Source organism: Malurus melanocephalus, unplaced genomic scaffold (genome assembly GCF_030028575.1).
Source record: "Malurus melanocephalus ecotype Western Australia unplaced genomic scaffold, MMel_1.1 scaffold_162, whole genome shotgun sequence".
Classification (NCBI taxonomy): domain Eukaryota; kingdom Metazoa; phylum Chordata; class Aves; order Passeriformes; family Maluridae; genus Malurus; species Malurus melanocephalus.
The window spans coordinates 645,718-668,064 of NW_026623394.1; the positions used below are offsets into that span (position 1 = coordinate 645,718).

The 22,347-nt window shown below is 39.5% G+C and overlaps 1 protein-coding gene across 1 annotated transcript in view; it reads left to right on the forward strand.

Moving 5' to 3' along the window:
- Positions 1 to 22,347, forward strand: part of NCOR1 (nuclear receptor corepressor 1) — a 55,334-nt gene that overhangs the window by 23,492 nt on the left and 9,495 nt on the right. Inside the window, exons 11-34 of the mRNA XM_057371960.1 lie at positions 931 to 1,021; positions 1,547 to 1,725; positions 2,187 to 2,241; positions 2,862 to 2,963; positions 7,046 to 7,176; positions 7,664 to 7,881; positions 9,533 to 9,595; positions 9,948 to 10,087; positions 10,749 to 10,875; positions 11,504 to 12,059; positions 12,743 to 12,872; positions 13,145 to 13,340; positions 13,895 to 14,065; positions 14,532 to 14,692; positions 15,080 to 15,200; positions 15,298 to 15,399; positions 15,873 to 15,970; positions 16,773 to 16,941; positions 17,382 to 17,522; positions 18,794 to 18,877; positions 19,405 to 19,661; positions 19,781 to 20,141; positions 20,643 to 20,867; positions 21,649 to 21,858. Of these exons, the coding sequence (XP_057227943.1) occupies positions 931 to 1,021; positions 1,547 to 1,725; positions 2,187 to 2,241; positions 2,862 to 2,963; positions 7,046 to 7,176; positions 7,664 to 7,881; positions 9,533 to 9,595; positions 9,948 to 10,087; positions 10,749 to 10,875; positions 11,504 to 12,059; positions 12,743 to 12,872; positions 13,145 to 13,340; positions 13,895 to 14,065; positions 14,532 to 14,692; positions 15,080 to 15,200; positions 15,298 to 15,399; positions 15,873 to 15,970; positions 16,773 to 16,941; positions 17,382 to 17,522; positions 18,794 to 18,877; positions 19,405 to 19,661; positions 19,781 to 20,141; positions 20,643 to 20,867; positions 21,649 to 21,858 (4,088 nt within the window). The remainder of the gene's footprint in view (positions 1 to 930; positions 1,022 to 1,546; positions 1,726 to 2,186; positions 2,242 to 2,861; positions 2,964 to 7,045; positions 7,177 to 7,663; positions 7,882 to 9,532; positions 9,596 to 9,947; positions 10,088 to 10,748; positions 10,876 to 11,503; positions 12,060 to 12,742; positions 12,873 to 13,144; positions 13,341 to 13,894; positions 14,066 to 14,531; positions 14,693 to 15,079; positions 15,201 to 15,297; positions 15,400 to 15,872; positions 15,971 to 16,772; positions 16,942 to 17,381; positions 17,523 to 18,793; positions 18,878 to 19,404; positions 19,662 to 19,780; positions 20,142 to 20,642; positions 20,868 to 21,648; positions 21,859 to 22,347) is intronic.

Sequence of the window (22,347 nt, forward strand, 5' to 3'; positions counted from 1 at the left end):
GAAAGCAGAGCGTTTGCAATATATTGTAAATGCTGCAAGATTTTGTGGAATCAAGAAAAAAAAGAAAGTTAAACTGTTAAAATGGGAACAGCACTCCTATGCATAAGAAGTTTTCAGTTTAAGGATATATCATATCTTTGTAATTGCAAACTACTTTGGGAAGGGGCCATCTCTTTATATTTACATTCTCTAATGTAATGGCCTCTGTCTGTAGCTGTGCTGTAATACTATTGCTATGTAAATACTAAGGGTTTTTCCCTCAGGTTTGGTGCAAATGGATTAATTCAGTAAAGTCTTTGAGGTATTTTGTCTCTCCATTTAGTAGTGATTTTTACCTTTGAAATGCTTTTTGACCCACATGCTGTGGTATATTACGATGATGTTCCTAAGGGTAAAGATCACAAGCTGAAAAATTCTTCCAAATTACAGCTCTCCCCATCGATTCAAAAGTGTAAAATTTTCTTTTGTTGTAACAAGCCTCAGTGCTGTATTAGTAACATGATGAAATTGATAGGAGGCAAATATAGTGTGGTTTTCTTAAAAAAAAAAAACAAACAGGCTCCTGCGAGGTGTTATCAGTTGGTCTAATTAAGGTGATGATTTCTGTGCCACTGATGAACATTTCTCATGCTCAGCAGAAGCACATTCATTCATCTGAAGCACCAACTCTGCAGTGGAAATGGTGGTAACACCTTTTTTTTTTTTTTTTTTTTTTCCCTTCCTGCTGAGCTCTGAAAATTCACTGTAAAACCAAGCAGGACGTGACAGAGTTTGTGCTCTGACACTACCAAAGAAAGACTGATCCTAACTGGTTTGAGAGACTGATAACAACATTATAAGGAATTTTGAAGGTTGTTGTGATGTGCAAAACCTGCAGATAGAGCTAATTCCCACTTTATCCTTTTTCCTTCTGTTTTCCTCTAATCCCAGAGTTGGCCAAAGAGGGGCTGGCCTTTCAGCAACRATTGCAAGAAGTGAACATGAGATTTCAGAAATCATCGATGGACTCTCTGARCAGGAGGTGAGGCTGAGGGCTGTACTTTGCTGTAGAAGCACAGCCAATAAATTCCCTTTCATTGGCAGTGAAAGCTCTCTTGTAGAGRGTTTGTTTCTTTGATAAGAGAAAGCTCTTCTCTCTTTAAAAGAATCTGTGTGAAGTGTGGCTTGAAGCAAGTCTTACAAATACTTTTCTTTAGAGGGTTTTGCTTTCTAATTGTATCTGCCCTAGATTTTCCTCATGTGGCTGTTCATTGCAGGCTTGCTGCAACCTAGTTTTTCACAGCTGTAACAAACATGTGAAAACTCKTCCTTTTCTCAAACCCTCCATCATTTTAGTTTTTCATCACTTGTGACACTGTTTCCATTAGCTAACTCTAAATGYTCACTGGTATAGTGACAACTTCTGCAAGAGTTAAGATGTGTACAAAGAGAAGTTCCAAACTGACTGTGAATGTGGAGCTTTAAGAGTTGTGCAATTCAAGATCTGTAAACATCAGTAGCAGCGTTCTGTGTGTTCTTTACTTTTCCTTTTGTTCTGTGCCTGTAGAATAACGAGAAGCAAATGCGTCAGCTCTCTGTCATCCCTCCCATGATGTTTGATGCAGAACAGAGACGGGTGAAGTTCATTAACATGAACGGGCTGATGGAGGATCCCATGAAAGTTTATAAAGACAGGCAGTTCATGAACGTCTGGACAGACCACGAGAAAGAGATTTTTAAGGAAAAGTAATGGCCTTTCTTTTCTTTTTATTACATTGAAATGACAGTTAAATGCCCAACCCCTCAAAGCTAAATCAGCAATGATGAAGCTCCTGTGCAATGATATTTGATAGTGTTCTTATTTGGCTGTGATAAATATTGCAAAGTTTTAGACTTATTTTTCAAATGAGTATGCTCACATGCATTTCTCCCTTAMATACAAAATTTTCTCAAAAGTACTTTAGTTCCCTTAGTTACTTTAGTGAAATGAGAAGAGATACCATCTCATTTTATCAGATCATAAATTTATCAGGTAATTTCAAGTGCTTAGTTCTAAATTTGCACAATTTGAAAACTGGGCTTTTTTAGGCTAATTTCAGTCATGCAAATGAAAGGCTTGCTGATGGAACAGATTGTTTGCAAGATTGCTTTGCTTGTTTGATCATGGATTATGTTGTTTAAACTGAAATATTTCTGATTTGTAAAAGGTTTGTGCAACATCCCAAGAACTTTGGTCTAATTGCTTCCTACTTGGAACGAAAGGTAAGACATTTTTTAATATAAATAGAGCCTAGGGTGGGATCCTTAACTTTCCAAATGTAAGTCACTTACCCCAGCATCATTTTCTCATTCTGGGAARAAAAAATTAAGTCCAAAAAAGTTACTGCATTGGCAGGATTTTATAATACTTGAKCAGTAACACAATCAGTGTGTGCCARCAGAAATTATTGAAATTACCCTAGAAACAGGGATAAAAGACAATAGCCCTCATTTAGTTTGGATAATTTCTTGTTGAAGCAGGTAAGCTTTTCCTGTCTCTGCAAGGATAAGAACATCAGTGCCTCTGCTGAGATACTGTGCTGACCCAGAGAAACCTTTCCACCACCTTCCAAGTCAGAGAATCCTACKGCCAGCTCAGTCTCTGGAGTTAATTTTAGTCTTTAGAACTTGGTTTTGCAGATTTGGTGTAAGAAGTACTGGAGATTAAGGATTTGTTGAGACATACAACAGAACCTTGAATATATACACTATTGTMATAAATAGAAGTTTTTTTTATTTTAATCTGGGGGTTGAATAGTTTTAAGTGTTCAGAGAAATTGAAAACTAAAATCTTATTTTTTCAATAGGAGTAAACACTACTTTGTCCTGCTTTTTCACTTTAGAATGTTCCTGACTGTGTATTATATTATTATTTGACCAAGAAAAATGAAAATTATAAAGCCCTTGTGCGAAGGAATTATGGGAAACGCAGAGGAAGAAACCAGGTATCTTGAATTTATTTACAATTGTTTCATTATCTGATATAACAACATATTATATGCAAGAGGATGGAGACAATTATTTTTCCTTTATTGCATTCTTGCCCTTTTAAAATTTAGTTGATCCTGATCTCAGGGGTGTTGTTGGTTAGTTTGGTTTTAATTCTGTGAAATATCTTCTTCCTTTGCACATTTATTTCTTGTTTTCATAGAACAATTCATTTTCTTTGAGGACCCGCCACAGACATTGAGGTTGAATCCATCATTAAATCCTATATTGGAGCCAAGAGAAATTAGGTTTAGCATGTGACTTGCAGTGGAAAATATATAATCAGTTCATAATGTCAGTGTTTGTCAAARAGCAGAAATTATTAGTGATCTTTATTTGGTGGTCAGGCTCAAAGTCAARCTGGAACTTCAGAGCGAGAAGAAAGAGCCCAATTTAATGCATGGGAATAAAAAATTCTGCTGATTCAGGAAGTGTTCCTTTGGAAGTCTTTGGAGAGGAGAAGAAACAGCATTTTATGTACCAAAAGCAGATAAATACATGTGCTGGGCTTCCAGGGTTAATGTGAGTATTGGAAAAAATAAACCCTGAAACTTTGGGACTGCACAAATCTGCTCTGTAAAACAGTAAGTGCAGTAAATACTGTTCTGAAAGACATAAGTACTGAAAGTTTTCTGAGCCTAATGTTTTTTTTTAATTGGAGAAGGGTATAGTTGTTGGAGTAGTGATGGGGAAGGTTTGCAGTTGAAGTCTGGATGTGTGGCAAATGCAGAGAAGATGAAAATAAACAGGATTGTCCAAATGTTGACAGTCGCTGTGGACACTTAGCAAAGGTAGTGCTGCCATTTGGAGTGGCTCAGTTTCTTGTGCCATCATTAAATGAGGTTGGTGTGATCACTGGAAGTGTCACATGTTAAAGGATATCTTTGCTAGGTGCTGTTCTAAGGGGTGAGGAGACAGAACTGGCTCAGCTCTAGTGCAGTGGAACTGGAGATTTGGAGATATTTAGAAGCTCWTTACTGTAGATTTAAATGTCTTTTCCACATTATTAAACTTGAGAATATTGGAACTGRCAGAATTCAAAATTTGGATGGACTTTTCAATCCATGAATGGTTGCTTTCCTTGGATAACATATRTAGACCAGAAGGATTTTAATACCAGCTTTAGACACGAGGGCATGGATTTGCTTGGTGAACTCAGCTCAAGGTGCTCTGCCTGACTTTGTGACTGCTCCTGTGAGTGCTGATTTATATGTGAGTAACTGAATACATCAGTTGGAACACTGAAGGTTTGTTCAGCTCAGATTACTTGCTCTTGGAATTTTAGCAGAGTTGTACTTCTTAATTGCTGGTTGTTGATCCACATTAAATGCTGCAGCAGATCCCAAAACTCTGGGCAAATGCTGGCCAGGCTTAATGTGTGCTCTGTTAAGGATGCAAGTTAAATGCCAGGTTTTTAGCTCTGAGGAGGGTTGAGCTGGACTTGCCAACTCAAGGAAATACTCTCAGCACTCTAAAAGGGAAATTTTACCACTTCAGGAAGTTTATATTCAGAAGCATTGCAGTTAGCATGTTAATAGTAAGGAACTATGTGGTGCCAAAAATTGTATTTGGGTTTATAATTTTATTAATGATTAATTAGCAACATCTATAATAGCTAGTAAAAAAGAACTTATGAGGGTTGAACTGCCTGACTTGCCAGAACTTTTATCTTACAGTTGCAGGAAGCAGCTCACCCCTTTCCCCCTCCTGTGCCCCAGCTTTGTTTGAAGCTGATATTTTTCATATCTCTCAGTAGCAACTTGAAACTTCCTTGCTGATTGGCAAACACAAGTCGTGTAAGATTTATGAGGTGCTCCAGGATGGGCTTAGGCCAATAACAGGTGCTTCAGCTTAAACTCTTAATAGTTCATATATTTTTGTAAATTAGAAGGCARGCAAGTGGAATATTGCAGTGGAGGAGATATTAATCATGGTAACAACGTTGAAGTCCTTCAGAGAATGCAGTGAGCACAACTTGGCTCAGGTTTCAATGTGGGGGCTTTCACTTGGGAGAAGCTGAGTGGTGGATCAAGGATGTGAAGTGGAGAGATGCAAGGCTAACAAAATTCTGATGTGTGTTTGTCCTCAAATAGGTCTAGGAAGGACTTTTTATAAAATGCTGCCTAAAYTGTTCCAGAATGTCACAGGGGCGAATGAACAAGCACATCTTAAACCCAAAGCTTGTCAAATGTCAAATGTAGAGGTTTGTAATACAGAATTGAGAGAAAGCCATGGCTGTATGATGCTTTCACTTCCCTCTCCCTGGAAGTGTTTAGGATGGGGCTTGCAGCAGCCTGGTCTGGTGGGAGGTGTCCTTGCCCAYGGYAGGAGGTTTGGAATGAAATGTTCTTTAAGGTCCCTTCAAAACTAAACCACCCAGTAATTCTGTGATCACAGAGAATTCCTCAACTCACTGACATCAGTTTTCTTTAAGTGAAGTTTTAAATTAAATTGGGTAGCCCAGCAGTGGTCAGTGCTGGCTGTGTTCCTGCAGTTTGTGTGACTGGGCAGCAGGTGGGAGGTCAGTGATGTGAGCAGACAGAAATTCGCAGCGTGTGTGTGACGGGGATCACCTCTGGTGACTCCGGGGAGATTAGAAGGTGCTGTGTGAGAGGGGTAGCACTGCTGCAGGCAGCTTAAGTGGCAGAATGACACAATTTCCTGGAATAAACGCGTTGCTGGGTCAGGCAGTCTCTGCTAAAGAGCCCTGTGATGTCGCTGCTGGGGTGGGTTTTGTCCTTTTGAGTCGTGCTCTGAGTTCAAGCCCATCCCCTTGTGTGGACTGTAACAGTTTTAATCAGCAGATGAATGTGCAGGAACGTCGCTGACCGAGGTTTCGACTCCTTTAAGGTTTGTGTTAATGCATTTATTATGCACCTTGAATAAAGTTACTGGGAAGCAGAGAACTAAGTGGTRTTAAGGTGACTAGGTAGGACAGGATTTTCGAGAATTCTTTTGTAAATAGATTAGATATTAAATAATTTTTTTTAATGCCATTTTAACTCCTTGCTTTTAAGGTCAATCTATGTAGCAGGATGGAAATAATTTATCTTACCGTATATGTGRCATCTTGCTTGAAAGAAGTCCTTGCATAATCAATAACCAGCACCTTAATTGCTAATAATTTGCAGCAAGATGATAGGGGATATTGTTTAGAGTTTCTGCTGCAGTTCACATTATTAAAGTGTCAAAAACAAGTCAATTTTGTGACTATTTCCAGCCTCAGTTTTTTTAGTGAAACAGTGACACCTGCTGCTGCATTCATAGGGAGGCTGCTTCCTATGTGAAAAAGRAAAGCCTATTTGGAGGAATTTTTCAGTAGATTGTAAAATCCAAGTTCATGAAATGCTAGAACATCAATCTTGTCATTCTCTATCCTTGTCTTGTAGTTCTCTGTCCTTGTCTTTCTCTGAATTGCCAAGCATACTCCGGATATTTGATATAAGCTCCATGCTTACTGTGCTTGTAAAACTGTCATCTCAGTAGAGAAAAGGTTTTTGAGTTTTTTAGTAAGTCTTTCTATAAACTCACCGGATATGTAAATCTAAAATTCCTGACCCAGCTTTTTTAGCAATTATATTTCTTAAATACTAATGGCAGTTTTGAAAAGGCAACTTGGAGTTGGTCATGATTTTCATGCCACAAGACCTTCTGCTCCGCAGTTGTAAGATCATGTTTCACTATAAAATGCATGAAGTTAAAAATAAATTTAAATGGAACAGCACCCTTACTACATGGGTCAGACCTCCCTCAGCACTTTTAAAACATAGCTGTTCATTTTTAGTGRGGCACACGGCAGCCAGTGTGTGATTGTACACAATCACTTCCATGCTCATGCTGCAGAAACCTCCTGTACTTCCATGGAATTTATAAGATATAAGGCAGAGATATTCTATTCTTATGCTGACCAGTGTTCAGTGCCTSTGTCTTAAAATATTATCAAATGGGAGCATGCAGCATTAGTGTTTGTGCTGCTCTGAGGACAAGTTGCTGCACCTTTGTGTGATCAAGTTATCATTTAAATCCCATTTCATTTCAGCAACAGATTGCTCGTCCTTCTCAAGAAGAAAAGGTAGAAGAAAAGGTAGAAGAGGACAAATCAGACAAATCAGAGAAAAAAGAGGAGGAAAAGAAAGATGAAGAAGAGAAGGATGAGAAAGAGGAGTCTAAGTAAGTGTATACATCCTGAAATGCATTAATTCACCCTGGATTGCACTYTTTTGCAAAGATCAAAATTTGCATTAGCTGACAGTGAAATCTGGACTGAAGACTATTTCTGTMTAGGTTGGGGTTTGTGTATTAAACAATTTTTTTTGGACATACAAATTTCTCTGTCTTGCTGAGCTAATTAAACTGGTGGRAAAAGCAGTGGGATTACTTTTTTGYACATGTAATMATTTCCACGTCTTGTTGGTGTGGGCTTTTCTTGTATGTTCTGCAACAGTGGTTATATTTTCTTTGAAGTTCACAATATCTTGTATCTGTGTTACTCTCTAGCAACTGAAAGTTGTGTGCAATAAGTGAATTCTGTTTCACTAAAGGTGTCTTTTGCGTTTATAGTTGTKGGGTTTGGGGTTTTTCTGTRCTTTGATATTGGAGAATATCTGCCCACAATAGCACTCTGAACGTGACTGAATTATATTTTACCTACTCCCAGAGAGAATACCAAAGAAAAGGACAAAACTGAAGTTGCACCAGAAGAAACAGAGGAAAGGGAGCAGGCAGCTCCTCGGGGCCGAAAAACAGCCAACAGCCAAGGTCGGCGTAAGGGCAGAATCACCAGATCAATGACAAATGAAGCTGCACAAGCAAATGCTGCTGCAGCTGCAGCCACTGAGGAACCACCACCACCTCTGCCACCCCCACCAGAACCTTGTGAGTAGCATTTGCAGGACTCCCAGGGACCCAGCTGGTCGTAGGCTCCTCACTGCTACAGAGTGTTTTCCGGGCATGCACTGCATCTCTTTTTTCCTATTTAATATTYCATCTTTATTCTTAGCCCTGCTTATAATTTTGTGACTGTGTGGAACTGTTAAACTTTCACGAGTGTAATTTCATGAATAGTGCACGTGCAATCAGCTGACTGTTAGAATGATGTGAGGGGAGAAAAGGCAGTTCAGCCCTTCTGTGATAACACCTTGTGCAGGTTAATGATGGGTCTGCAGAGATCCAGATGCCTGTGACACAGATTCACTGACAGGCTGCAACTCACAGAGGATGTTGTTAAATAATTGGCCTGATATTTGAGTACTTCAGGGAGTTTCATAAGCTGAAATAGATCTTGGCAAGTTGTTGTTTCTGCATTAGATGGCAAGAGGCTTTTTTAAAATCAAATGTTACTTTCTTGGCTTGTATGGCTAAAAAATACGACGCAGTCTCTGAGTGTATTTTGGAAAAGGCTGACCTAATTTGTGGTGGTGCAGAAATACCAGAATATCTTGTGGCTGGTAAATAATTATCCAGGATGGCAGGGCAGGTTGTTTTTTTTCCTTGCAGTGCTCTGCTGTGGCAAAATTTGTTGCTCCTCATGCTTCAGCTGGGTAGTTGCAGGCAGCTGCTRTTCTAGAGCTTGTAACAACTCTTTTGTTACTCAGATATTCTGATTATAAAGAACAGAGTCTGTGGGCACATCACTTCTTGTATAACTGTAAACAACAGAGATTGTGATGAACATTCTTGCTCTATTGATACACTGGAGTTTTATAAGCAGTGGGTTTTTATAAGGCTGAAGCAATTTGCTTTTGTTTTATTTTATTTTATTTTTAAACCATTTTTGCAGGGTTTTTTGGAAAAACCAAAATAGCTTTTCAGTGGATCCGATATTTTATAGTGCCCTACTTTTGTTGTTTGTTAATGGAAGCTGTTGCAGGGTCTGGGTTACATGCTGTGTGTAATGGCAGATTTTATGGAAAGGAAATGGAGGCTGBTGCAGCTCAGTGCTATTCAGAAATTTAAACAGAATGATACAAAATCCAGAGGAGTGAATGAAAAGTACTTTGCACTGAATCATACTTAGCTTCCTGCTTGCTTTTACGTACTGGGTTTTCTGTTTTCTTTTCTTTTTGTCCATTTATTTGAGAGACTCGGTAAACACAGCAACAGTAGATTTCTTGACACCCACTAACCAATAAATAACCATTCAAGTCCCTTCCACAGCAGTGAGACAGCATTTAACTGCCTTGTAGCATGTTGGATTGCTGCTTTTAGTATTTGATGGCAATTACCGACATTTAAAATAAAATTTTTTGTGATAAATACACCTAAGTTACTTACAAATCTTCCTTGACAGACAATCATAATTTTTGTAGTTTTAAACAGTTTTCTCTGCTGAGAATTGTGGTGTTTCCTTCTGTATCTCTAACTTGGTTTAATGGAGATTGACTGCTTCCCTCTGACAARAGCAGCATCCCCAGTGACCTGAGCATGCCATAATGTAAACAGATTTCTTGACTGTGGGATGCATAATTGGTGCCATGATAATGAATCCTAGTCTTTTCTGTTCTCAGTATCTTTGTTCCTCTTTCAGCTTCTACAGAGCCTGTGGAGACATCCCGCTGGACAGAAGAAGAAATGGAAGTTGCTAAGAAAGGTAAATCTTGTCAAGCTTTTGACTTCCTTCTGGATACCTGGATTAACAAAATTTCAAGAATTTACTGAATCACTGACTACATTTGCTCTGACTTTTGCCAACACTATATTGAATGAATAATTTGCAAATTGCTGTTGGTTTTTTATATAAAAAAATAAAATGCAAATATCTTTAACAGGCAAAATAATTTTTTGAGACTCACGTTGACTCTTTTCCTGTGAGTTTCTTAGAACTGTTTGTACAGCAGTACTTCTCTATCTTACCTTCCCATAGGCATTGTTGTTCTATTTTTTGGGGTTGGGATAGGTGAGTTATTGATATAGTAAATATGGTTTCTTTAATGTTTGACCAGGTCTAGTGGAACACGGGCGAAACTGGGCAGCAATTGCCAAAATGGTTGGGACAAAAAGTGAAGCTCAGTGTAAAAACTTCTACTTCAACTACAAAAGGAGACACAACCTGGACAGTCTCCTCCAACAGCACAAACAGAAGGTGAGTGCTGTGGACATTGAATATTTGGCATGGGAAGATTTGTATCTTGCTGAAGTCATCCATCACACTTTACTAAGGCTGTTTTGCAATCCTCACTTGTTTCCTTCTCTACTTGTCTTTCTGTTGTGACATGAATCTCTAGAAAGGGTGGCTGGTGCTCACTGACCTGTGACAGTAACCATTTTTTGCTTTAAAATGCTTTAAGTGTAGCAGGTAGAACACTCGAGCCTGAGGAATTCTTCAGTGCTCTGAAAGCCACATTACCCACCAGTGCATGAGCAGCTATAGATGTAYAACAGCTCCTTGAAACACAGCAATCACTGACCTTAACAAACAGCAGGAGAGCTGGTAGAAGTCCAGGAACTGAAAGTTTGGGGGCATTTAAAGTAGAATAATGTGTGTTGAAAGCCTCTAAACKGCAGTGCTCTCCTGGTCTTTTTGCTGCAGTTGTTCTGTTGTCCCCCAAGCATGCCATGGTTTGTTCCCAAACTTATTTTTGATCAGGAGCAGCAAAAGTTGGTCTGAAGTCGAAAGAGTACCCCTTCTGAATGACTGTGCTAAATAGAGGTTCTCTGTCCTTCATTTCAACCTGAGATTGGTAAATGAGAATCTGTAATAGGCAATAATTCTCAGTGCATTGTCAATGCTGTGTSTTTCCCAGTCGTCACGAAGGCCCCGAGAAGAACGGGATGTGTCACAGTGTGAGAGTGTGGCCTCGACTGTGTCAGCTCAGGAGGATGAAGATATTGAAGCATCTAATGAAGAAGAAAACCCAGAAGACAGTGAAGGTAACCTTTCTGCRAAGGAAACTTTTGTGTGCTCAGAAAAGTGGGGGAATGATATGCTCAGAAATCTGTGTTCCACTTCGTGGTTTAGTGCTCAAATGCTTTCAGTTGGATTTCAGTGATTTGAACTTGCTTGAGGGCATGAAACATTTTTAGAATTTAGCAGCCTAAAGATGTTACTGCTTAGTATTTTGAGATGCTTTGATTATGCTGTCATCTAGAGTGTTGAAACAAGTTGAATCAAATACGTGTAACCTTTGGTAGTTGATAGTCTCAGTAAAGCTTCAGAGAAGCAAATTCAAGTGGTGGTTTTTTAATATATATTTGTTGGTTGCAWCTGCTAATTTATAGGCACTCAACATCAGTCAGTCTTGGCTGGTCTTTTGTGGAGCAAAAGGCAGTAGAATTCATAAACAATGAATGAGAGAATATGACTAAGTGTTGTTTTCTCRGTAGTTGGTATTTTTTAGTTGCAGTGTGTGTGTGTAGTTCAGCAAATTGTCCTTTTCTATAATAAGTCAAAATGAATCGTTTTGCAGATGGGTTGGTTAAAATTGGTGGATCCTTATTGCACCCAATTTATCAGATTTCATTAACRTTGAACCTTCATGGCAAAACATTTTTTCCCCAGGTGCTGAAAACAGTTCTGATACAGAAAGTGCTCCATCTCCAACTCCAGCAGAACCTGCTAAACCAACTGAAGAAACTCCATCTGAAACTGCTGCTCCAAAAGTAACCACTGAGCCCCCAGCAGAACAAGAATCTGCCAGTAAACCTGCAACCAGCACATCTCCCTCCTTAACAGCCCAAAGTGTATCAACAGCTGAAACTCAGAACCCCGAGCCACAGGTCAAGGAAGAAATAAACACTGAGGCAGAAGAGCCCATGGAGGTGGACAGTAGAAGCCATCCAGCTGAAGCTAAGCCTGTGATTACTCTTCCAGTTCATACCAAAGTAGAACCTGTAGAGACTGAAATGAGGCTACCAGAGAATATTCAAGTGAAAATWGAGAGTGATACCAAAGAGAGAGAGATGGAGAAACCTAAAGAGAAGTCAGAGCCAGAGGAAATGGATTATAGTCTGTCCCAGCAAGTTCCTACAGCCAGACAAGAATCCCATTCAGATAATGATTCCAGTGCCACCTGTAGTGCTGATGAGGAGGTTGAYGGAGAACCTGACAGACAGGGGTGAGTAGGATTTCAATGGACAGTGCTGCCTGTCTTTGGAGCTGTTTCTCTTTTTGGAATGGCTGACACCACTGAGGGTATTTGAAGTMTTTTCAGTGTTCTGCTGGTGTAGTTCCTGTGTCACCCCAGCCAGTGCCACCCTCCCCCTCAGTGGTTTAATATRCACGCAGTACCAGGGATAGATGTTTAAATGTCAAAAGTATCCAGTGTCRTGGAGTGCWTGTGGGCTTTGGAAAAGTGCAGGTSATGGTGTTTCTGCACCCTCTTGCCTCTTCAAACATCATCTTTCCACAAATGTCTTAGCCCTTCATGTGAAATGATTCTGTTGTAGACTGCTGTTTATTTTCTGTGCACTAAACACATGTAGTCCTTCCTGTTCATTGTGTTTTTCCAAAGCACTGTTTATAAAGAAGGCTTCATTGATGGAGTATTGCATACGTAAATTGCTGATGTGGGAGATTCTGAGCTCATATTWTGGTATTTCTGTGTATTATGAAAATATATCAGCATCTGTTGCCTCTTCTACCAGATGTGTTATCAACACTACATGATTCTGACTTTTCAGTTATTTGTCCAGTCTGATAAATATATTGGTTTTTTTTAAGAGTTTCACCTGTGAATTTTTTAAGATGTGTAATCTTACTCCTTTTGATGATATTTTTGCCTTCTATCTCTTTTTCCAGTATCTTCAGCAGAGAGTCAAAGCCCTCACTGTTAAATCCCACTGGGTCAATTCTGGTATCATCCACAATAAAGCAAGGGCAGATGGACCTGCAACAGCTTCACCACCGAGCTGCTGTCATCCCACCTATGGTATGGGCTGTTTTCAATGCTGTTTGAAGAAGTGTTGTTACCCCTAAATCCAGTCACAACACTAAAGCAGGAAAAAAATCATTAGACAAATTAAAATATAATTTGCTTTAATATTGTATTTTTCAGGGGGAGAGTAGTTTAAGTATAACCAAATATAAACCCAGGTGTGGACCTTTTGAAACACCCAGACTGCAGGGGGGAGTTGAGCTCCACAATTCCTCCAGGAAGTGCCTGTGAGGGTGTCCCTGCCACTGTCCCCTCTCTGTCYCCAGGTTTCCTGCAGYCCCTGCTCTGTCCCYGTGGGCACCCCAGTGAGCGGTTACGCGCTCTACCAGCGGCACATCAAGGCCATGCACGAGTCAGCCCTGCTGGAGGAGCAGCGCCAGCGCCAGGAGCAGCTGGACATGGAATATCGGAGCGCTGTGAGCCCCTGTGGCACCTCCAAGAGCCCCAGTGTGGAGTGGGAAGGTGGGTATTCCCACATCCCCTGGTTTGTGTCCCTGTGTTACTCTGCTGCCTCATTGGAGAGTGGAAGTTTAGTGTGATAATGAATTGATAATGAACTACTCCTTGCTGGAAGGAACTTGTGCACTCTGCTGTGCTCACTGTTGAAGAGCTGCCTTGTAACCCCTTTATAAAAGGCAGAAAACTGGTTCCATTTGTGTCAAACCCAAAAAGGAGTTGTTCCTMCAGAGAAAGATTCAGCATGCAGGTGAGAGGAGCAGGTGACTGTTCTAGGAGAACCCTCACAGAAGGTTAAGGTGAAGGTGGGAGTATGTACTTCATGCATTAAACATTCCTTTTACCTGTGCTCATACCTGGACACTGAGCACTTAAATAGAATACAAAAATTTGTGGAACACGTGAAATTTTGAACTACTTTTGAACTGAAACACTTGTACCTGATGGGTATGTCTGGCACTGGAATACGCCCTTCATTAATACTGTGCTGTGAATGGAACCTTTTGACTCCAATTTCTAACCCAGGGTTCTTCTCTTTCTGATCCCTACAACCTTCCCAGGCAAACCAGTGGCCTACATGCCTTATGCTGAGGTCAAGAGAATAGAACAGGAAGCACAAGTGCAAAATCCAGCCACKAGGTCAGCATCACCATACAGGTTATCTCCAAGAGAAGTCAATAAAGCSTCTCCCCAGCCTGAGATGAATGCAGCTCGCTACAGTGTCCCCCCAGGTAAAGATYTGGAGGATCAAATTATTCTCTAAATACTTTGTGAATTAATAGAAGATAAATAATTTTCTGTGTGTGCTTTTGAAGAGGTGCTTAGTGTTTTTCTAGCCCGATGAGGCTGTGTTTTTATTCCAGTGTGAATGTCTTACAAAACAGTGATATAAATGACAAATCTTAAATCTGAAACTTGGATTATTGCTCCCCCTTCAGATTATAATGTCATGCTAAAAAAAGACAAAATCAGGGAAGCTCAGATTATACCTGACTCAGTTGCATTCCATGTAGAGAATAAGAACTTTCTTTAARAACAAGAAAATAACAAAATCTTGAACATAGTGAATTTCAGAGCTGTAAATACAGCTGAAGTAGCTTTTGGGTATTGTGAGGCAATTCTCATTAGAAGTTGTGAGCTGAACTGTGCTATTTCTGTTCACACTGCAATGTTTAATGTACAATTTTTCCCCTCAAGTTCTCCAGCCAGCCCCTCACCAGGTGATAACCAATATTCCCGAAGGAGTTCGCCTGCCCACAACCAGACCCACCCGACCACCACCACCACTCATTCCATCCTCCAAAACCAGTGTGCCATCAGAAAAACCTTCCTTCATCATGGGAGGCTCGATCTCACAAGTAAGAGAATTACAATTTGAAAATGTGTGTTAGACCTTTTTTTTTTGCCCTTTCTTCAACCTTCAAGTTCTTGTGCTCTGTTAAGGAGTCACAGCATTAATTGTTAAGACCTACCTGAACATGCCATTTCTAAAAGTCCAGGAATTACAGGAGCTTTAGAAAAGAGAATATATGCAGTTACTCACATTTAAGAGCACAGATATCCAGTTTAGGTGAGCTACCAAACTTCCAGCTCCACTCCACTCCTGCTGCTCTGTACTTTGGGAAACGGCAGTGGGGTACTGTAGAATACCCAGATGGAATCACAGTCATTTTAGCATTCTCCTTTAAAAAGAGATGTGAATYTTTGTTCCAGAAACAAGAATTAGCATATATTTGTTGTTTCAGGGAACACCTGGCACTTATTTAACATCCCACAGTCAAGCTTCCTACGCCCAAGAAACTGCAAAGCCATCAGTGGGTTCTATATCCCTTGGGCTGCCAAGGCAGCAGGAGTCAGCSAAATCTGGTAAGAAAAGAAAAGCTGACAGGTTTAATACAGACTRTTTAATGATTTATAATTAAAGAAAATTAAAAAACCTCAAACTTTTTCTTCTCCTCACTAGCTTCCCTGCCCTATATCAAACAAGAAGAATTCTCACCCAGAAGCCAGAATTCCCAACCCGAGGGACTGCTGGTCAGGGCACAACATGAAAGTGTGGTGCGAGGTAAAGAAAGGCACACAAATTAAGAAACTCTTGTCAGAGCCTGATAAAACCAAGAGAACTAACTGCTGAAGTGTTATTTTAAAGTATTCTATGATTATATAAGTATCATAAGGTTATAGGGTTAATCTGTTCTGTGTTTTCCAAGGCATGTGTATTTGTAGCTGACTCTTTCTGTCTGCCTCGCTCTCTAAAAGATATTTGTTACCAGGCATGCCAGTTTCAAATAAAAGTTGCTCATTAGAGCAAATACATCAAAAGAAAATGAATTAAGTATCATGAATCAATGCTGTAARTTACTGAAAGTCTGTAAAAGAGGGAATAGTCTAATTGCCTCAAATGCCTGCTGTTAAACTGAAATTTCCCCTGTATTTTAGTGTAAACTAACAGTTCTCACTAGTATTTTTAATTATTTCAAATGRAGTGGATTTTTTTTATTCTCTTGGTAATCAGGGTATCTTATTATTTCAAATCAGGTACCACAACGATACAGGAGGGAAGCATAACACGAGGAACTCCAACCAATAAAGTTTCAGTTGAGACCATTCCTTCTTTGAGAGGCTCCATAACTCAGGTATTTTGCCTTATGCTGGGAAGGCTGTAGCAAAACAGCATCTTCARACTATCACTGTGAATGTATTTGCATATCTGAAAAAGTAAGTTATTATCACTGGATAGGAACTGCCTTGAAAAAACTTTCAATCCAGTCAGATGTTCCAACCCACTATTGCTGAAGTCAGTATTAGCATAATCCCTTTTTCATATATATGAGTTTTCAAACCTTTTAAATAATACTAGAGCCTTTGGCAAATCTAACTGAAGGCAGCTTTCATGAAAATTGCATCACACCTGAGTTCAAATATTCAAAAAGTATAACCAGTCTTGTGCAGATGCTATTTAAATCCAAGAAGGTAAAYTCAGACCTTTTGTCCTATCATTTATTAAATGCTACTGTTTTGATTGGTTTGGGATCCCTATGTACAGAGAGCAATTGCCTCAAATCTTTCAGTTCTGTGAGATCAGAAGGGAAGGTTTCATTGCTTTGGATAGAAATAAAACCTAATGGCACCATGTGGTATATGTTRTCTTCCCCCAAATGGTATTTATAGGGCACGTGTTCCAGGTTGTGAAATAGACTGGTAATATTGTCCTTCCTATTCTTCTTCCTGTATTTTTTAATGAGGTAGCAGAAATAACCTTACTCATATTTAGGTGAAGTGTCTATAACAGAGGCAGAAGTTCAATCCATACTGCTGATAAAGTAGTTGGTTTGATAGACCCAAAAAGTTCTTTTGGTTTTATTTTCCCTTCACTACTCCCTATTCTGTTATGACTCAGAATATGTGAATTTACTGATGTGCTGGGTTTGAACACAGGGTACCCCAGCTCTGTCCCAGTCCGGCATCGCTGCCGACGCGCTGCTGAAGGGAACCATCACCCGCCTGGCCACGGAGGACAGCAGCCCAGAGAAGTGCAGAGAGGAGGCTTCAGCCAAGGGCCATGTCATTTATGAAGGCAAAAGTGGGCATATTTTATCTTATGATGGTGAGTATTTGTATRTTATACCTGGTCAGAGTCAGGATCTGTTTTGATAATCCATAGCTGAAGTGTTTCTGCTTCCAAGTGGATGTGTGTGTTTAAAGCATAGTTAAACTATTCCTTTGCCATTTATTTCCTGTTTGTCATGGAATGTTTTTAATGTGAAAGGTTAAATAACCAAGTTTAAAATTGCCTGTATTAAAATAAAAATAAATGTATCATGTAACTTTAAACTTCAGTTGAAATACTGATCAAAATACAAATACATTTTTTGACAAACTATAAAGAATCTTTTAAAGATTGATATTTAGTGTCACAATGTCACAATATTGTATTYAAGTTGTGTTGTTTAAATATTAATGACCTGTGGTCTCATTAATATAGTATTCATGTGTCTTTTTTTTGTTGTCTGTATTTCCTGACCACACTCTTGTACATTTTGCCAGCTATTAAAAATGTCCGTGAAGGAACAAGGAGCCCAAGAACTACTCATGAAATTGGTTTGAAGAGAACCTATGATACAATGGAAGGAAATATAAAGCAAGGGATGTCGCTGAGGGAGTCTCCAGGGTCTGCACCACTGGAAGGTAAAAACAGCTGCTTGCAAGGTGTTCTGTCTTTTATCCAAACCTTTTGCATTGGTGTAAGAGTATTTAAAGTTATCTTAGGGTGCAGACTAACAGAGAAGTTAAATTTAAATTGCATTACTGACCAAACCCATGCAATAACACTGCAGTTAAAGTGTGCYGGAAATAGGATTGGAGTAGATTGCTTTTTTGTTTCGCTGGTGTTACCACAACTGGTGGCACTTCCTTCTCTCAGCACATCTGACACATGTCCCTGGCTCTCCATGGTCCCAGCTGGTCCTGTCAAGCTCAAACACTGGGTCACAGCAGCACAGACTATGCCACACCCTTTAGTTAAATACTGGTATCACACTGCCCTGACCTTTTGCATTCMTGCAATAAACCTCTTTGAACTGCAGGATCCTGCTTCAGGGCATCCCTAGTGCTGTTGTGTTTTAATGAACTGTAATCAAACAAAGCTTGCAAAGGTCAAGGCAGGTCATTATATAACTTTTCCAACTGTTTTGTAAAAATACAAATGCAAAAAAATATTTTCTGCCTCAACCATGTAGTCTTSCTCCTTGAGTTCATTTTGTCCCATCTTTGGATAGCCTTTATTTTGTGGACATGTTCATCAGATGGAACAATGTGAATAAGAGGTTTGTAGGCTGTACACAGAAATTCGGTGTTGCCTCTAAGTTGCTGATGCATTTGGAGCATCTTTGGGCTCTTTTGGCATCTGAGAAGCTACTCTGGTACTTTTTTGTCTCATCATTGACACATTTTCTGTCCTTCAACTGAGTGTTTTAAGGGCTTGGTTTACATTCTTACCATAGGAACAGTAAATTCCACTGTTCCCRGATGATTCAGTATGAACTTTGACAATTTGGAGGATGCCAAAGTATATTTTGGGTTTTTTTTTCTTTCTGTTCCACTTCCCACCATGAACACCTTCCTTTCTAGGCAAKGAAAGTGGAGTGTGAGAAAAGCAGTGACTGCTTTCGAAACAAAGGTTAAGCTTAATTATAAAAAACACCTCCTGATTTCTAAATATGTTAAAACTTGCAACTATGCAATAGCAYAAATACTTGAACCAAAAGATTATTTTTTTTAGGGCAGGAGGTGTTTATAACATGTTGCTGCAATGCCTGATTTACTGAGGCTTGGCCCTCTGGGCACTGCCATGATACAGATACCATCTCTCATGTGTAAGGAGGGGTTTGTTGGTTTGGAGGTTGGGGGTTTTTAACACTTGTTTAATTCTCTAAATTACCTTCATTTTTCATTTTCAGGTTTAATCTGCCGAGCTTTGCCTCGGGGTAGCCCACAYGCTGAACTAAAGGAGAGAACAGTCTTGTCTGGCTCTATAATGCAAGGTGAGCTATTGCAGGTTTAGAAGGGAAGCATTAATTAATCCTCAAAAATCTGAATTTCTGAATCCTAAATATGTTATTAACTGTGGAAGCTGTGTTAAAGGTGGATCTTATTTTATGGAACATGTTTTCAGAGCATAAATCAGCGGCTTTCTGATATGCTGGGTTCAAGCTTGTCTGTAAACATAGCATTTTATTTGCTATGGAAAATAGTTTATTGGAAAATAGACTTTTTAATATGAATACTTGGTAATTAGCACTTTTAATTAACACTAACAGCTTTGCAGATGCATTTATTTCTTGYATTTCAGCATCTGAAATAAGGTGGGATGTTTTCAGTAGTCCATTGAGTATTTGCTCTGTATTGTTTTTGTAGTGATTGATTTTAGACYTCAGAGTATCACACCATGGACAGCAGCAAAGCCAAGTTCCACTATTATTATAATTCCACTATCGTGATATTTAGTTTTTCTGCTTCTGAAAAAAGAGATTTAGCAGCTATTAATAGTGACCCTTTCTTTCTATAAAAGGCACACCAAGAGCAACAGCTGAAAGTTTTGAAGAAGGCTTGAAATACCCCAAACAGATCAAAAGAGAGTCACCTCCCATCAGGACGTTTGAAGGAGCCATTACCAAGGGGAAACCGTACGATGGGGTCACCACCATAAAGGAAATGGGTCGGTCCATCCATGAGATCCCAAGACAGGACCTGTTAAGCCAAGAGAGTCGCAAAACTCCTGAAATGGTGCAGACAGCCAGGCCAATCATAGAAGGCTCCATATCTCAGGTAAAAACAAAAAGCACTGTTGCACTCACACAGTTCCAGACTCAGCAGTAAATCAGGTCAGGTTGTGGGAATTCTTTTACCACAAGGTGATCTTAACCTGAGCTTTTTCTCCTCTTCAGGGCACACCCATAAAATATGAAAGCAACTCTGGCCAGTCTGCCATCAAACACAATGTAAAATCTTTAATCACTGGACCAAGCAAGCTACCCCGGGGAATGCCTCAGCTGGAAATGGTGCCAGAAAACGTGAAGGTGGTGGARCGAGGAAAATACGAAGATGTGAAGACCGGGGATGCCGTGCGGTCCCGTCACACGTCAGTAGTCAGCTCTGGTCCCTCTGTTCTCAGGTCAACTCTTCATGAAACTCCCAAATCACAGCTGAGCCCTGGGATTTATGATGATACAAATGCTCGGAGGACACCTGTGAATTATCARAGTCCAATGTCCAGGAGTTCACCTATGATGAATAGAGTTAGTGAGGGTATGTCATTCCTATCCACCTAAGACCAAAAGTTTTATTATTTTAATTTTTATGTACTTCATTCTTCTTTCTTTTATTCTAATGGCTTGTCTCAATTTGAAAGTTGGCTAGAATGAATTTTAGAAGGCTCTAAGCTATTAATTGAAATAAGAAAATGAAAATCTGCTGTAATGTTACAGGGAAGGCAATTCTGTCTCAATTTGCATTTGATTATGGATCATGTTGAAGGTGGTACCTATAAGGGTAATGTTTTAAGGGCAGAAGCTATTCCTRAGTTAGAGGTGTCTAGATGAGAAAGATGATTTAATATAAGCAACCTTAGTTTTAAAATACAGTTCTTCTAGCAGAAGTATTTTGTGATACAAAATTATCTCTGTGCTTTGTTGTATCAGATTACATCAGTCATCAAGAATGTTCCTTGGGAACCAATGGTTTTTTACAGTTAAATTTTCAATAGAAAAATAGGCATTTWATTGATTTGGGTTTTTTCATTTCTTTTAGCTGGAATATCTTCTGGGAAGTCAGCAAATCATGAAAGGAAGAACACACTCACTCCAACACAGAGGGAGAGTGTGCCAKCAAAATCTCCAGTCCCAGGGGTTGATCCTGTGGTGGCTCACAGTCCTTTTGACCCTCACCATAGAGGAGCAACTCCTGAAGTCTACAGGGGTCACCTCCCTCCTCATTTAGATCCTGCTATGCCATTTCACAGGGCTCTGGATCCTGGTAAATACATTTGTGTTGACTTTTTTTAGTTTTAGAAATACTGTGAGCTTTGATGCACAAAAAGGATACCTTTGTAAGTCAATTATCAATGACCAAATATCATTTATAAGGTTATAAATAGATATATTGTTGTGGTTTGATTGCAGTTTAGTGGGAGTTTAGCATCTAACCAGGAAATTTAATAAAACAGTATTATATAATGCTGTAACTTCCCTTCAGAGCTGCCAACTTGCTTCTGTTTTGTTAAAAAGTTCAGGCAGTATTTTTAGACAAGTATTTGTGAAATGTATTAAAAGCTTTTAGGAAAACTATGCAAAGAAGGATGTGAAAGATGCCTGAGAATTGCAGTATAATTATATATGGACTTTGATATTCTATTTGGTCCTCTGTTCAGGACTGTGATTATTCTCACTGAAAGATTGTCACGTTATCCCTTGTGATATTAAATACAGTAGACTTCCTTTTAACCTATCCCTCAGTTTACTTTTGTGAGGTATTTTCTACCTTCTTTAGATATTTCAGCCTTTTACAATTTCAGAATGTAAGGATTTATATTTTCATGGAAGTCGTCTTTGCAGTCTGGATTATTTAGCATTTTCAGTTCGCATGCAGTGCATAAATTCAGTAAAATCAGAATTCAAATGCTATTTTCACTCATTTAGCACCAACTAGAAAGGCTTGACAGCACCTCTCATTGGAGTTTTCCAAACACCTCAATGTTTTATTTGATCCAGAATCATCCTGCTTCCTAAAAGYCCCCTTTCCCCTTCTTTTCCCCCAGCTGCTGCTGCTTACCTGTTCCAAAGGCAGCTGTCCCCCACGCCAGGCTACCCCAGCCAGTACCAGCTGTACGCCATGGAGAACACGCGCCAGACCATCCTCAACGACTACATCACCTCCCAGCAGATGCAAGTGAACCTTCGGCCCGATGTCACCAGGGGATTGTCCCCCAGGGAGCAAACTTTAGCCCTCCCTTACGCAGGAGCWCGAGGTGGGCCTGGCTCTCTTTCTGTAATGCTCTTCAAAGTGTATTTTGGCTGTGCCAGCTGCGGTTTGGATCCACACATTCAAGGYCATGTGTATAAATGCGTTCATCCTGTAGTGATCGTGGATGTCTGAAAACTCTTTTGCAACCTGCCTTTTGTGGATAGAAAGGAAAACCACCTCTATAATCAGTATTTTTAAGGGGAAGGCTCTGAGAGTTACTAGTGTTCAAGAACCAGTTGTTTTCTGCTCATTTAAATTGATGGTCAGAACTGCATTTAGCTYATTGACAAACTTCAGAAAAGGGAGTTATATCAAAATAAATTATTTTAAAAGAATATAAAAGCAACATCTAAAAGTGTAATGTTTGTGAAAACTGTGCTGATTGTTTTAAATTTTGGGTGATACCCAAAATTGCTAAAAGATGGTGTTATTGAGTAGAGGTGAAGTGCATTTTTCCAAAGGGCAGTTAAAGGAAGTGCTACAAATGCAAATT